The sequence below is a fragment of the Musa acuminata genome, chromosome BXJ1-6 (assembly GCF_036884655.1).
Source record: "Musa acuminata AAA Group cultivar baxijiao chromosome BXJ1-6, Cavendish_Baxijiao_AAA, whole genome shotgun sequence".
Taxonomy (NCBI): domain Eukaryota; kingdom Viridiplantae; phylum Streptophyta; class Magnoliopsida; order Zingiberales; family Musaceae; genus Musa; species Musa acuminata.
The window spans coordinates 8,546,516-8,562,031 of record NC_088332.1 but is presented as its reverse complement, the minus strand read 5'-3'; the positions used below and the strand labels follow the sequence as shown (position 1 = coordinate 8,562,031).

General features: G+C 40.4%; 2 protein-coding genes across 5 annotated transcripts; both read left to right on the top strand.

Moving 5' to 3' along the window:
• The first annotated feature begins 149 nt into the window (after positions 1-149).
• On the top strand, positions 150-929 carry LOC135677686 (uncharacterized). Its single transcript, XM_065190056.1, has one exon. It carries the CDS (start codon positions 190-192, stop codon positions 583-585), a length of 396 nt encoding a protein of 131 aa, XP_065046128.1. The 5' UTR covers positions 150-189; the 3' UTR covers positions 586-929.
• A 363-nt stretch (positions 930-1,292) lies between these two features.
• Positions 1,293-14,639, top strand: LOC135676036 (uncharacterized protein At1g26090, chloroplastic-like). Of its 4 annotated transcripts, XR_010514117.1 has the most exons (9): positions 1,293-1,670; positions 2,335-2,478; positions 2,581-2,655; positions 2,753-2,940; positions 3,012-3,177; positions 3,284-3,685; positions 5,279-5,421; positions 14,173-14,231; positions 14,330-14,639. XR_010514117.1 is itself a non-coding variant. In XM_065186798.1 (8 exons), the coding sequence occupies exons 1-7, from the start codon at positions 1,446-1,448 to the stop codon at positions 5,408-5,410; spliced, it is 1,332 nt and encodes a 443-aa protein (XP_065042870.1). In that variant the 5' UTR covers positions 1,293-1,445; the 3' UTR covers positions 5,411-5,421; positions 14,173-14,323. The 4 variants fall into 4 exon arrangements, 3 of the variants coding, with proteins under 3 accessions (XP_065042870.1, XP_065042871.1, XP_065042873.1); XM_065186798.1 differs by lacking the exon at positions 14,330-14,639 and having other exon boundaries at positions 14,173-14,323; XM_065186801.1 differs by lacking the exon at positions 14,330-14,639 and having other exon boundaries at positions 1,543-1,670; positions 2,415-2,478; positions 14,173-14,323.
• The last annotated feature ends 877 nt before the right edge of the window (positions 14,640-15,516 follow it).

The window sequence follows — 15,516 nt, the reverse complement described above, 5'->3', positions numbered from 1 at the left end:
CTGAATTTATAACTAAACTAGCCAAACAATTCAGTTTTTATCCATATAAGTATGTTTTTTGCTGGACTTCATGCTTGCATCTGCATCTCTCTTTTCTTTCCTTATACTGACAATACTCTGTCCCTTCCGATGTCTATAAATAAATGCATTTGGAGCGTAGACCTCGAAAGGGAAGTGATCCGAACAGTGATGGGGAGTAACTCCGGAGGCCCGGCCATGACGATCCGGCTGCTCCACGTTGTCACCGCCCTCGTCTCAACCTGCTCCAAGCGCATGTCGCGCGCGGCCAGGAAGCTCTCGCGGCGCCGGTCTAGCATCATCCATAAGAAGAAGGTCACTCAGTTGAGGGTGGACGGCTTCGGCGACGCGGACTCGGATGGAGAGCGCGAGGAGTACACGAGGGGCGACGTCGGCGTGTGGCGCCGGACGATACTGATGGGGGAGAAGTGCCAGCCGCTGAATTTCTCCGGCGTCATATACTACGATGCCGACGGGCGGCGGCTTTCGGAGGTGCCCACCCCGCGCTCGCCGCTGCGGAGCCCGTTGCTTTCCTTCGCTCAGAAGAGCCCGTCGACTGCCGATTGAGTCACTTAGCGCGGTGAACACGATTCCTATATGAACGTCGTCAGAATATCCTACGTCCTCTTTCTCTGTCTTTTGGTGTGTTTACTTCTGTCCTATGTTAGAGAGATTTAGAGAAAGGATAATTTTTATTTGTGTGTTCTTTGAATTGTTCGAGTCTCCTCTTTAGCTGGTAGATGAGCCGAGCCTGAACAAGTTTTCGGCTGTAACGAAGTTGACGAAAGCTTTGATTCTGATGCAAATAGGGACGTGTTTCATGGTGGCATTACATAACTAGTTCGATCAGGCGAAGTCAGCTCTCATGTATTGGTTGGAATAGCGGCGATTGGATTGCTAATGTTCCTAATAGTCAACCCGCAACCCGAATCTTTTTATTGACTTTTAGAGATTGCACGAGGAGGAACAGTTGACGAGTTCAGAGCTTGTTTGTTTGTTTCCAAACGCATGCGAGCGTCCGTTTCAATGTTCACGGCAGCTTAATCCAGCTTGTTTAGCTGTTTGACTTAGATTGGAGCAGATCGATCGATTTCTTCAGCATGTCTGACCTCTGCGAATTTATTGGTAGTATGAGTACTATTTTATTTTATTATTATTTTTTTTTTTGCAAGATAGCAAGAACAGTATTAATATAATCTATATTAATCTACTTATTTTAATCTACTTTGCTAATTTTGATCCATTCGACAGTATAAAATATTATTAGCTCGATTGGGAATGTGACGGCAACAGCACGTGTCATCCCTACCCTTCATCCCTCCCATGGGAGACCCACGCCAGGAATGCCGCCATGCCCTACCGGACAGAAATCCGGAGATTTGGGCTGCTTGCAAGTTCATTGGATCGTTTCGATCCCTCGATAATCCATGGCTCTGTTGGTTCCTCCACCCTTCTCCTCCACCCTGACCATTTCCCCACAAAACCCTAACGCTGAACCCCTCCGGATACGCAGAGGAGCCCGTCCTCGCAGGAGAAGTGGAGCCCCGGTCGTGGCGGATTCGCGCAATCCTCCCCAGAAGCCCACGAGATTGGTCACATTTTTGGGCAAAGGCGGTTCAGGAAAGACCACCGCCGCGGTGCTTGCCGCCCAGGTTCATTCCTTCTCTGCCCTCGTCTCGCTCCCACCTTCTGAGGTCATTGACCTATATCCGCTTTTCCGTTGATTTGGTAGTAAAATGAATACATTGGCTCAGTACACTATAAGCAGTCTGGTTATCTCTTATCTTTAGTCTGAATGGGACTCGAGATCTAATCCTTTCCGTCCTACTCCTCGCTATCTTATTTCTAGAGAAAATTTGGAATTAAGATAGTTTACTTCTTGAACAGAGTACGCCCACTTTTCAATTATGATGACAACGGATGGGACACTGATATTTAAGTGAAATGTGAAATTGAAATGTGGTGTTCTTGTGTGCTATACATACGGTGATGCTAAGGTGCTTATTTTCTTGATATTATCTAGGAGACAACTAGACAACGAAAGGTTAAGTATTTACTAGGATTATTATAATAGCTTGTTATGTGGATATTTGATTACCTGGTTCTAAGTTCCTAGAGAAACTTGCAATCATTTCACGGGCTCGGAAAATTTGGGACCGAAACCACTGCTGCTAGCTGTTTAGTAGAATGCCATGTCCCTAGAGTGCAGTGATATTGAAAGGAAATGATTGGAAAATTTTCTCGGTACTTTTTTGTGTTACTCAAAACTGTGCATATGTATTATTATCCATTTCTTTATCATTCTGGAATCTCTAGTATTATGCAATGGAAGGGTTGAAGACATGCTTACTAGTACATTCTCAAGACCCGACTGTTGAGAAGCTGATGGGTTGCAGGATTGGAAGTTCTCCACGGGTGTGTGATAATAATGTTTCTGTTGTTAGGTTGGAAACAAGCAAGGTAAGTGTTATGATCATATTTTGTTTATTCAACCACTATGTTTTGTTGCTTGATTATGGAAATGACAAGTCTTGCTTCATCCAATCTTCTTAAAAAGTGTAGATGCTTCTGGATCCTCTTGATCGAATGAAGAAAGTAGATGCCCGTCTGAATTTGACTCAAGGAGTCCTTGAAGGGGTGGGAATGCCACTCTTGTAATCCGTACAATCTGTATTTTTTTACACTATTTCTACCTCTGAGAAGAATTACTTGATATTATTCTTTGTAAGGATAGGTTGTGGGTGAAGAACTCGGGGTTCTTCCTGGGATGGACTCTATTTTCTCTGCCTTGACGCTTCAGAAGATGGTGAATTTTGTTCCTGGCGAGAGAAATCTCTCACAAAGAGAGTTTGATGTGATCGTGTATGATGGCATGAGCACCGAGGAGACATTAAGGTTGATTGGTACCACAGATAGAGCAAGGTAAGTGTTGCCTCTATGATTCAAACGTATTTCTGTCTGTGAATGTAAGTGACTTTTTCCTTGAAAGGAAGATGGTATTTGAAGTATATGAGAAACATGGCTGAGAAGACAGACATCGGAAGATTGACAGCACCTTCTTTATTGAAACTAGCATATGAATCTATAAGGTTATATGGTGGATCCATTGAAGACAAAACAAGTGCAGAAATTTGGGATGACATTGAACGGGTTCTAGAGGTTTTATCCTAATTCAACTTGATATCTATTTTATCGTTTATGATGATATTCATTCTCTTGTTATTGTCAGGAAGTTACTCATCACCGTTTGCTTCTGTCTTTGCAGAAATCCTCAGTTTCATTCACTGATTCATCAAAGTTTGGTTGTTACCTTGTTATGGATACAAGCAGATCAACATCTGTTGATGCTGCATTGCGTTATTGGGGTTGTGCAATTCAAGCTGGAACACACATATGTGGAGTATTAGGGTTTGATCCAACATCTTCAGTTGTGACAGAATCGATAATCCAAAAGTTCTTGCCTTTACCCTTTGGGTGTCTGCCGTATATCTCCTCAGAGGAATGTGTAGATCTGAAAGCCATGATAGAATCTTTAAACAAAGACACCAAAGATCTGTTTCGGACTTCGAGCCGCTGTTCTGAATCATCTGTTATTTTTGACCCCAGCCAGAAGTCGGTGACCCTCTTCATGCCAGGTTTTGATAAGACTGAGATAAAATTATACCAAGTATGTTGCACCTGGTTTGTGGTATACTTTTGTGTTATTTAATATAGCATCTTGACTAGCTGTTTGTAACCCATGTTGTCATACATAAACAGTAAATTTTTGTTTAGTTGCACTTATTACTTTAACTGCATGCTGCCCAGAGATATGTGACTGTTTCCATATAAAACTTGATTTTGGTCCTTGAGAATCTTTTTCTGGATATAAAACATTCTAGGTACTAATTGGTGTTTTTTTTTTTTTTTGCTTTCTTTCTAGTTAACTTTTTCTGCATGAATCCTCCATGCCGTGAATTTCATTGCCACTGCTGCGACATTGCACATAGTAAACTTTTGCATAATAGTACTTGATGGAACCTTGACCAATACATGATTATCATTTCTTTTGTTGATTACCATCGGAGATTGTTGCAACAGTTTGGGTCATGGAAACAACTTTTATGTTGTTCCTCCCTATATTCTGCATTGGTGAGGACCTTATGCGCTTGGGTGATCCTTTCTTTTTTCTTCCGGTGTTAATTGATACGACACTTGTTTGCTCTACAATATATGCATGGGTTATATGAACTTCTATCTTTCCCACTGTACTCACCTCATCCGTTCTGTCTCTCTTCACCTCTCTTAACTAACAATCAGCAAAGAGACTTTCTTCTTCATCACGAACTATGGTGACCTCCTTGGGTTGACCTTTTAGTCTTCATTCTGTTACTATTTGACTGTTGATGAGAGTCATGAAATGCATATCATTAATGAACTATTTCCATTTTTTATCTCACTTGTGTTTTATACGGATGAACCTGTTGTTTTGGTAGATTAATATGATTCTGGATTTGTTAATAGGTCTTTCTATATAAGAACTTGTGGCCCATGCATGTTTATTCATGCAAAACTGTAACTTCCCTATTCTATATTTTGTGCTAGTGTTTACATATTTGTTTGCAATAACAAAACTTTGTTACTGTATTTTCTTTTCAAGAAAATAACAGAACTTTGTTATTTCATGGATTATGTATGATGGGCATTCTTGATTAACATATCCATCAGATCCTTTTTGAGGAAGCTCAAGTTTGTTAAGCAGACTGATTTGCCAATCTAAAGATGGTTGTTTTTTCTTTATTATCCTCTCATGGAACTGGACTCCATTAGTTCTACCATGTATCTAAGGATATTAGTTGTCACATGTCACGAGCATTTTGGCTCCTAGGATATTAGGAATGATCTGATTGATGAATAGGCCATGCACAATAGCAGGATCTTGCAAGAATTCCAGTAAAAAGGAGTTCATCTCACTTCTTTCCTCTCCGAATATTGTGATGTGGAATATGGAACTATATGGTTGTATTATCTAGTACACTTGTCATATTTTGCTGCTAAGTTATGAATAGAAGTATATTTCTCTTTTCTTGTTGAGACTTGACAAGGTTTATAAGGCCACAAGCCAACAATTCATCATTACCTGGATTTGCTAATTCAGCAACCTTGCACAGGCAAAGGGTTCATGCCATTTTCTTTTATTTCTTTTTTCTGCGTTTGTGCATATTATCGATGTAATGGCCAACATTTGGAATGCTGATTTGCTGTTATCTGATACATGCAGTATCGGGGAGGGTCAGAGCTATTGGTGGAAGCTGGGGACCAGAGACGCGTAATCAAATTGCCTTCTTCCATGCAGGGAAAGGTAGGAGGTGCCAAATTCATCGACAGGAACCTTGTGGTTACACTCAAATAAATCTTGAGCAGGTATTATGCCCGAGATTGTTGCAGTTTTGATTCTCTTCAAGAACAAACCAGGGTGTTTTTGTTATATCCAGGAATTTTATTTGAAGAAGTGTCCTGCATATTTTTATTCTTTTTTATTATGGTTTCTGTCACATATTTAAACCTAATTATTGTCAGATTTGGAATCATGGACTGTTAAAATCCATGAGAGGTGACTTCCAATATAGTGGCTAGCAAAATTTAGTATTGTGAAAAATGCAGGGGCCAGGCTACTTACATCTGCAGGCGACCTTAAATCCATAAAGTTTCTGAAAACACTCCCCTTGGAAAAATCTGATATACTACCCACCCTTGTAGTTAATCATGCATTGTAGCTTCACCGCCTAAAGAATGCAACTTTAGCGTAATGGAAAAGTGAGCAGACTATATATACTTGCTTCATGCTAGACATGTTAATGATAATTTCAAACTAGATTTGAATTCTATCTTTTGTCAAGTTAGATTTTGGTTGTCACATGTGGTTGGGTTTCAAGCTAATTGAGGTCCACTTTGAATCTGTCTCAAAGTCGAGGTATTGGGTAGCTTGGGAATTCAAATTGAGATCGTGCAAAAAAATACGTAGGAGTCGTGCGCTTGACAAGGCCTTTTGATACTTAAGTTAGGAAAGACACACAGAGCATTTGGTCAAGTGTTGAAATTAAAAGCGATAATGTCACGAACAATTGAAGCCTTTCTAGTGTGATGGGCATTGGGTTGAAGCTACGATAAATGTCACGAACAATTACAACTATTAAAGGGTGGCAGAATCATGCGTTGAACCGTTCGGGCCGTAGTTATATGGTAACGGCCCTATCAAGTCAACTTTCGTTAGGGTTGCATAGTTGACCTCGTGTGGTTGGGTCAACATTCTCGTTGATGCTACATTGTTACCTTGTGGGGTTAGGTCCCATCTGACATGTCGATCAAATGGGTGTGACATGCCAATAATGTGTCATATGCTCTCATCGTGTTTTGACATGTGAAAAGGGTCGGGACACGATGTGCTTAGTGGGTTGTTGGGTGATATTCCAAGACTAAGTTGGGTGATGTTCTATCTGACATGGGGTTAGGTCCCATCTAACATGTCGATCACATCAATTGCTTATCGGGTGATATTCTAATACTTAAGTTATCTGTATCGTTGAAGGTCCTTGTTGGATTTGTGTTTGTCGTCATTGGGTGTCGCTTGTCCTCATCATATGATGCTTTGTGGTTGATTCTGTCATGTCATAAGATGCTTTGTGTCTAATTCGATCGTATCATTGTATGACCTTTGTGATTGATTTGATTATTTTATTATCGTAGAACACTTTATGACCAATTTGGTCAAGTCGTAGTAGAACATTTTGTGGCTGATTCGATTGTGTCGTTGTTGTAGAAGAATTTATGGTTGATTCAATCGCATCGTCATCGTAAGATGCTTTGTGGTTGATTTGATTGTATTATCATTGTAGGATGTGTGGTCGATTTGATGCGTTGTCATCATAGAATGTTTTGTGATCGATTCGACCACGTTGTCGAAGGAAATGGTGGCCGACTCGATGGTGTTATCGTTATAACGTCCTACTCCTAGTTCTACCAACACCCTACATACATGACTAAAGTCAGATGTCACATTTTAATTTTCATTACTACCATCGATAGGAGTGCAGTGAAAAGTAGGCAATCTTAAAATTAAAATATGTTAACTTACTAATAGGGTTTTCCCTATACATAGTATTTTTGATTACAACATTTGATCAAAGGAAAACATAAACATAACATGTCCAAAATTTATACACACAAAATTCTCATAGATCAATCATCCATATCTATGCTGGCATGGGCTTGCACGTACTCACTTTCCTATCCAATCACTTGGATAGGGTATTAGTATCCTAACATACAAAGTATGATCTATAATAAGTGATCGCTCAGTGAGTATAAGCCTTTATAGCTTTATTCGGGTGAGCATACATTATGTCATGTATACATTTCAAAATCATTGCCATAAGATATTCAATGATAAACCCCTCATCCTATGACTTTTTTAATAAGCATAACCCTACAACATAGCATATGCAAAATAAAGAGATAAAATTTTATATCGAAATAATTCAAAATACTTATATGCATATTTAGAAAGCATAGCAAATTTATGAATTTCTATGCCCCATATCATAATATATAAATGCACCCTTACACCCCATGTCATCATAATATATACATGCACTCTCAGACCGTACATTATTATATATGTGAGTATATGTATTATAACGTGAGGTATAATAAAAAAGGAATTCATACTCTGGATGCGATGTATTTTGCTTCTGTTTAGATAGAACACTGAGAAACCTAAAGTATTTTATTTAAATCGTGATTATGTTTGGATTGATGTTCTGAAAAGCAGTTGCAATATGTGGATGGTCAAGGTATTGCATAACGCATATGTCGGAGGTAGCTGTTTAAGTTAGATGCCATAAGAAAGGTAGAAGTTCTCAGTCATATCAACATGAATCATGTATTTAATACCAAATAATAACGATAATAGATTAAACAACACTAAAGAGGACGAATTTAAATTATATATACAACTGCATTTTCATGCTTATGCAGATCATGAGATTTCATATATCCAATGAACTATGGTGCGCCCTACTAGCCCATGCCGGTGTACCAATCGGCTGTTGGTATAGTATGTACCAAACCATTCTGATGCACCGACACATGGTATGGTAGGGCATATCAGTCCCCTATTAAACTGGTGTGTACCACTTATATTGAGCGATATGTCATGGTACGATGAACCTTGCAATGAATCATGTACGGAGACCACAACCTTATATAACCTATCAAAGGACTGCATATACATATAATGTCACAAATGCAGCTACATAGATGTCATTTTGGCACGGTGGTTTAGATTTTGTTTTCTATTTTTCTGAACTTTGTAAGTTAATGCAGCTAATTTGCATGTTTAGCTCAATCAAACTTTGCTTCACTCGTTATATCTGGCTGAATTTGTTTGGGGCACTAGATTTATTGAAACCAGAGAAAGTGAGTGGTCGCAGAATACCCTGGTTTGGTCAATAAAATTACATGTGCATATGTTGTCAATACAAATGCATGCGGATATGTGGGAGTTTTTGTTAGGACTCTAGCTTGGAGAGTCCTAACTGAGAGGGACATTCATGTAAAACTATTAGGACTCTAGCTAGGAGAGTCCTAATTGAGAGGGACATTCTGTTAGGACTATAGCTAAGAGAGTCCTAATTGAGAGGGGCATTCATGTAGGAGGTTTTTTCTTAGAGAAGAATTAGGAGTTGTAAGGGAATAAGAGTCTTGAGTAGGAGTCCTATTAGGAGTTGGTTAGAAGTAAGAGTCTTAAGTATGAGTCCTATTAGGAGTTAGGGTTTAGAAGCCCTATAAATAGCCATGTATTCCTTCTCTTTTCATAAGCAATAGATGAATCTTTTCTGCAGCCTTTGAGCAGCAACTTGGAGGGAGGAACCCCTATAGAGTTCCAAGGAGGCCGATCCCCTAAAGAGATCAACCCCAAGTTTAGAATCTGCAAGGGTTCTAACACCTGGTATCAGAGCAGCGTTCTTGGCGTCTCGCTACCCTTCCACAGCCATCCATCAACCCTCCACAACCATCCAAAGCAATTCCCACAATTGCTTAAAAGATCATCACCGAATTCCGCCATCATCTTCACCACCACGGATCATCCTTTGATCTCCCCGTGAATTGCAACAGGTTCTGGTTTCCTACCTTACTGCTGCTGCAATTTAGTTATCCTTATTCGAAAATCCAAAAAAAAAAAAAAAATCGTTCCTATATTGCTGCATAAACTTTTCATCTCTACGACGAAAGATACATTGCAGAATTCCAACCGCATAGCACCATCTGTTTGATCTTGCTACTGTGCTTTTTCTATCCAAATTTCTACGAAATTTTTATGACATCTTTGACACTTCTTAACAGTGGATTTCCCTTTGGTTTCATCAAAAAATTCTCAATATAAACTACTGATCTTTTATGTCCAATCTGCTGCACTTGAATTGCAGAATTCAAGCTGCATAGCACCATCTGTTTGATCTTGCTACTGTGCTTTTTCTATCCAAATTTGTACGAAATTTTTATGACATCTTTGAAACTTCCTAACAGTAGATTTTCCTTTGGTTTCATCGAAAAATTCTCAATATAAACTACTGATCTTTTATGTCCAATCTGCTGCACTTGAAAATCTATGCTACAGAAAATTTCAGCTGCATATCGTTGCCTTAACCCATCTATTTGCAATCTTTTTTGAATGAAATTTCTTATACACTTCATAGATCATCTTGGCTTCCATCTAAGATTGATCTATTAAGAAATTCATCTCTAAAAACGATTTTATGTTGCTGCAAATTTTCATCGTAGCCCGCTGAAATTTTTCGACGATAATTCTGCAATTGCAACTTGCACCAATTTCCTTGCTGTTATACTGCCGAAATTTTCTTGATTAAATTAGATATCCTTGCTGTCATATAAACTGTGATTTTGCTATCAATTCCCTCCTCAATTCTCTCAAGTTTTTGGTGAAAATTACGTCGAGAAACCGTTGTTTCTTCGACGACAATTCTACTCTTACAAGACAGCACATACTTGCTGCAACTTCCACGGATTTCTGTCACACCTTTGCTACCATCTACCATAGATCCAAAACTTTCATCCACAGCCCTAAAACTCTACCAAACCACACCCTCAAACTGCACCCAAAACAGCCACAAAATAAGCCTAAACCGCAGCCTACATCCACCAATCCACCAACACTTTCGACCATCACTTCTCTCAACCTATACATGCCTTTAACCCAACAGCAAAAGAGAGATCTTAACATCATTGATTTGGGGCCATATACTATGGCATCTAAGGAGGCAATCAATGCTAAATTCGAAGCCTTGGAGGCGCGAATGGAGGATAAGATTCGGACACTCTTTGCCGAACTCAGATTGGGCCGACCACTAAGCCCGAAGAAATCATATCAAGGAGAGAGCTTTGCCCAATCACACCAAGCCCGAAGAGATGACTTCCAAGGGAGGGTAGGCTCTATGACCAACCCCAACTATCCATGCATGAGAGTGGAGTTCCCTAGATGGGAAGAAGGAGACCCGATTGGTTGGATCTCGCGCGCGGAGCGATATTTTCGGTACCACAAAACCGCGGATGTATCTATGGTGAAAATTGCAGCTATACATCTTGAAGGGGATGCTATACAGTGGTTTGACTGGTTTGAACATACTTATGGAGTCCTTTCATGGCGACAATTCAAAGAAGGACTACTGATTCGCTTCAGACCAACCGATTACGAGAATATTGACGAACAACTAGCAAAGATCCAACAAACCTCCACCATTCAGGAGTACCAAACCAAGTTTGAAAGGTTATCTAATCAAACTTATGATTGGTCTCAAAAACAGCTATTGAGGACCTTCATTGAGGGCTTGAAGCCGGAGATCCGAGGAGAAGTTAAAGCGCGACAACCATATACTCTTATAGCAGCCATCTCTTTCGCACGACATCAAGAGGAGCAATTGAACCATGAAGCTCGGAGGACTAGGGTCGCTTCTCAACCAGTAATATTAAAGCCCTCAGCCCCCCCTACTATCGACCAAGTCCCTACACCAAAGAGGTTAACAAGAGAAGAGCTTCGGGAGCGATATGCGAAGAGGTTATATTGGCATTGTGACGAGCCGTGGAGCCGTGAGCATTGCTGTAGTAAAGGGAGACTTCTTATGATTGAACCAATAGAAGAAGAGGTCATTAAACATCCAGAAGAGAGCTTTGAACATGAAGAAAAAGATGCAGAAGAAGAGCCACAACCGACTGAAGTTACGGTACATGCACTAGCCGGCTACTCAAACCCGCAAACGATGAAAGTTGGAGGCCTTCTCAAACAACAACCTATCACTGTTCTCATCGACACGGGCAGTTCTAATAACTTTCTAAATAGTAAGGTTACTATCCAGATGGCCTTACCTATTGAGAATTGCAGCAGGTTTGACGTTAAGGTCGTCGACGGACGGATTTTGAATTGTGATCGTAGGCGCCCGCAGGAGAAACTATTGCTGCAGGACCAAGAGATAATTGCAGATTTCTTCTTTCTCCCTCTTAACAATCATGAGGCCATGCTCAGAATTAAATGGTTGACGACATTAGGTGATATTTCTTGGAATTTTATGAAACTAATTATGAAATTTTACAGTAAGGAGAAACAGGTGACATTGCACGGGAAACGTGGGGGCGACATAACAACGATTTGCACACAACAAATGGAGAATGTTTTGCATAAAGCATGCAGCGGCTTTTTGGTACAACTTGAGCAACAAACTAAGGGAGAGCCAACAGAATTTGAAGATCCAAATATACTTCCTTTGCTTGCTGAATTTTCAAATATATTTGACGAACCGCGCAACCTGCCTCTTACCCGTCGGCATGATCATTGTATAATGATTCTTCCAGGCAAATCTTCAGCAAATGCTCAGCCATATCAGTATCCACATCTCCAGAAGGATGAAATAGAAAGGATTATAAAAGAGATGCTCGAAACAGGAGTTATTCGGCCAAGTTGCAACCTCTACTCTTCGTCGGTGCTACTTGTACGCAAGAAGGACGGAACAAGGCGAATATGTGTTGATTACCGAGCTCTCAATGGCATAATCATCAAGGACAAATACTTTATTCCAATAGTAGATGAATTGCTAGATGAAAGGGAGCATAAATCTTTACAAAGCTGGACCTTTGATCCGGGTATCATCAAATACGAGCATGCGAAGAAGACATACGGAAAACCACCTTTTGAACACACAACAACCACGAATTTTTGCTTTCTTCAACAAAAGGTGGAATATCTTGGGCATATCATATCAGAGGAATGTGTGGCAGTGGACCCCTTCAAAATTGGTGCAATGCAAAACTGGCCGACCTCGAGAAACATAAAATTGCTACATGGCTTTCTGGGTTTAACAGGCTACTACCGCAAGTTCGTGAAAAACTATGGAAAGATCAGTGCACCACTTACTTCCTTACTAGAAAAAGATGTCTTCCAATGGTTGGACAGAGCCTCCGCTGCCTTCGACAAACTTAAGGCAGCCATGACAACGACGCCGGTGCTAACACTACCAGATTTCAACCGACCCTTCATTATTGAGGCCGACACATCTGGAGTCAGAATTGGAGCCATTCTCATGCAAGATGGTCGACCACTCGCATACACTAGCAAGGCATTATCTCCCTCCCATCAAAATAAGTCAACATATGATAAGGAGATGCTCGCCATTGTGCGCGCAGCAACGAGGTGGAGACCCTACTTAATTGGTCGACGATTTCAAAATAAAACCGACCATAAATGCCTCAAGTACTTTTTGGAGCGAAAGATACCATCCCCTGAGTAGCAAAAATGGGTAACAAAACTTCTTGGATTTAATTTTGAAATAACTTACAAAAAGGGGAAAGAGAATGTTCTTGCAGATGCGCTTTCGCAGCTACCCGAGCAAGTTGAAGTTTCGACCGTTTCACTTCCGACCAGCGACTTCCTTGAGGATATTAAGATGGAATGGCAGGAAGATTCAGATACTAGTAAGATTATAAAAAAAAATGGGAGGAAGCACCAAGCCCCATGGCTCATTACAATTGGGACTCAAAAGAATTACACTATAAGGGACGCATTGTGCTTGTGACAAATTCTACTTGCATCTTCAAAAGCAGATTTTGGACAAAGTTATTCCATATGCTGGGTACTAAATTGAAAAGGAGTATGACATATCACCCATAAACCAACAGCCAGCCGAAAGTTTTAAATAGGTGCTTGGAGACAGCCCAAAGCCACCCACCAAATATGACTACCCAAAGAGAACTCCAGACCCAGCCAAGTGCCATTATTGATCGACGGATCGTGACTCGACGACGACGACCCACTAATGAAGTGCTTATACAGTGGGCGAACCTACTAATAGAAGATGCCACTTGGGAGAACTATGACGACTTGATGATCAAATTCCCAGAATTCACGAATCATCAGCCTCGAGGACAAGGCTGATTTGAAGAGGGCGGGTCTGTTAGGACTCTAGCTTGGAGAGTCCTAACTGAGAGGGACATTTATGTAAAACTATTAGGACTCTAGCTAGGAGAGTCCTAATTGAGAGGGACATTCTGTTAGGACTATAGCTAGGAGAGTCCTAATTGAGAGGGGCATTTATGTAGGAGGTTTTTTCTTAGAGAAGAATTAGGAGTTGTAAGGGAATAAGAGTCTTGAGTAGGAGTCCTATTAGGAGTTGGTTAGAAGTAAGAGTCTTAAGTAGGAGTCCTATTAAGAGTTAGGGTTTAGAAGCTCTATAAATAGCCATGTATTCCTTTTCTTTTCATAAGAATAGATGAATCTTTTCTGCAGCCTTTGAGCAGCAACTTGGAGGGAGGAACCCCTATAGAGTTCCAAGGAGGCCGATCCCCTAAAGAGATCAACCCTAAGTTTAGAATCTGCAAGGGTTCTAACAGTTTTTTCATATATTTTACATATGTTTAGTATAAGCTTATATTTGTTTTCTGATGAAAGATACATTGTAATATATCAATGCATGATTGGAGAAAAAGAGCACACACTTTATTAAGGTGGAGTTCGAGTTGTTGAGCAAAATGCCTATACACAATTGGACACATTTTATCCAAATAGTGATTTATTGATTGACTACAATTGACATGCTTTGCTTAAAACAGGTGTCTGTAATCATGCCTTCCATTTCCATTGTATCAGTCGCTGGCTCAAGACTCATCAAGTTTGTCCTTTGAGCATCCATTGTTTTGATATGCCCCCTCAAATTTAACCACTGCAATTGTACATCATGTGGCTGACAAAAACTTTGTACATCTGCAGATAACAGTGAGTGGGAGTTTCAGAAGTATGGTCAGTAGAACAGATGGTTCCTCCATCAAGCTTGGATCCTGCTTTAGTAACCATCTTGATGGAAATCTCTATGTGCTTTGTTGCATTTATGTGGATTATTTTTCTATGTTTGTTACTGTGGTCAAGTTTGCACTTCGGATTAACTCGCCCCCATTGAAAAATTTCTATATCAGCTGAACTCATTGCTCATTGATATGGTGAGCGCTGCTGTTGCAGTAAAAACAAACAGAGGCTAGCTATACATGCTGGCAAATAGATTGCCGGGACTGGTGGTCAGTCAGATGTGATTGCTTTACATAGTATCGAGAATTGATTTGACACAACAGTTGCTGAACAGAGGTGTCAATTGGGCAGGTGAACTACAAAATGAAAGTGGTTTTGGCAAGGTAGCTTTGATTTCAGTTGGATAACAACGACTGGGGGCCATGATTTTGGTTTAAGCAACAAGCATGGTGCTCGAGACAACCGCAGGATAGTATAGGAAGTATAATGACACTCATCTTACCATTTATACCGCAGAGCTGCGGTTCTCAAGTATGGTCTTCCCTGCTGCTACCGCTGTAGCGGGTGTAAATAATGAGCTTTAACGATGCCTATGGTGGAGAGGCCAAACGATGGAAATGTGGTGTCGTCAACTTCTTGTGCTGTCTGGTGGGGTTTTACTTTGAGGTGGCGCTTCGGATGTCGAGATGAAAAAAGGTTTTAAGCTTTGGAACGAAAGCTAATAAATAAATCTATGTGATATGGAGGATTTTCCTAAATCCATTCTTATCTTAAATAAATCTACGAATTGATGTACTTGTGTTTTTGGAGACTTAAGGGGTGATTTATTTATGACTTGGCAATTGCAAGAAAGAGTATTACTGCACTGGATATTGGGGAAAAAAGGCAAATCAACTGGTGGCTAGGAGAGGTGGACGTGAATCACATCTGGCACATTAGGTGTTTTAACCAGACTTGAGTATGTATATACATATTGTATGTTTAAGAGGGGTTGGCAACGCACTAACAGGTTGATGTCTCTCATTTCGGCGCTTGCACAACTGACTTCGGATGAGACCCCAAACCTAGTGGTGGTCACTAACTGATTACTACCTAGCATGGTTGACGGATGTGGCGCCACCGCCCTTGGGTCTCATCCTCCCAGCAGCGACAGT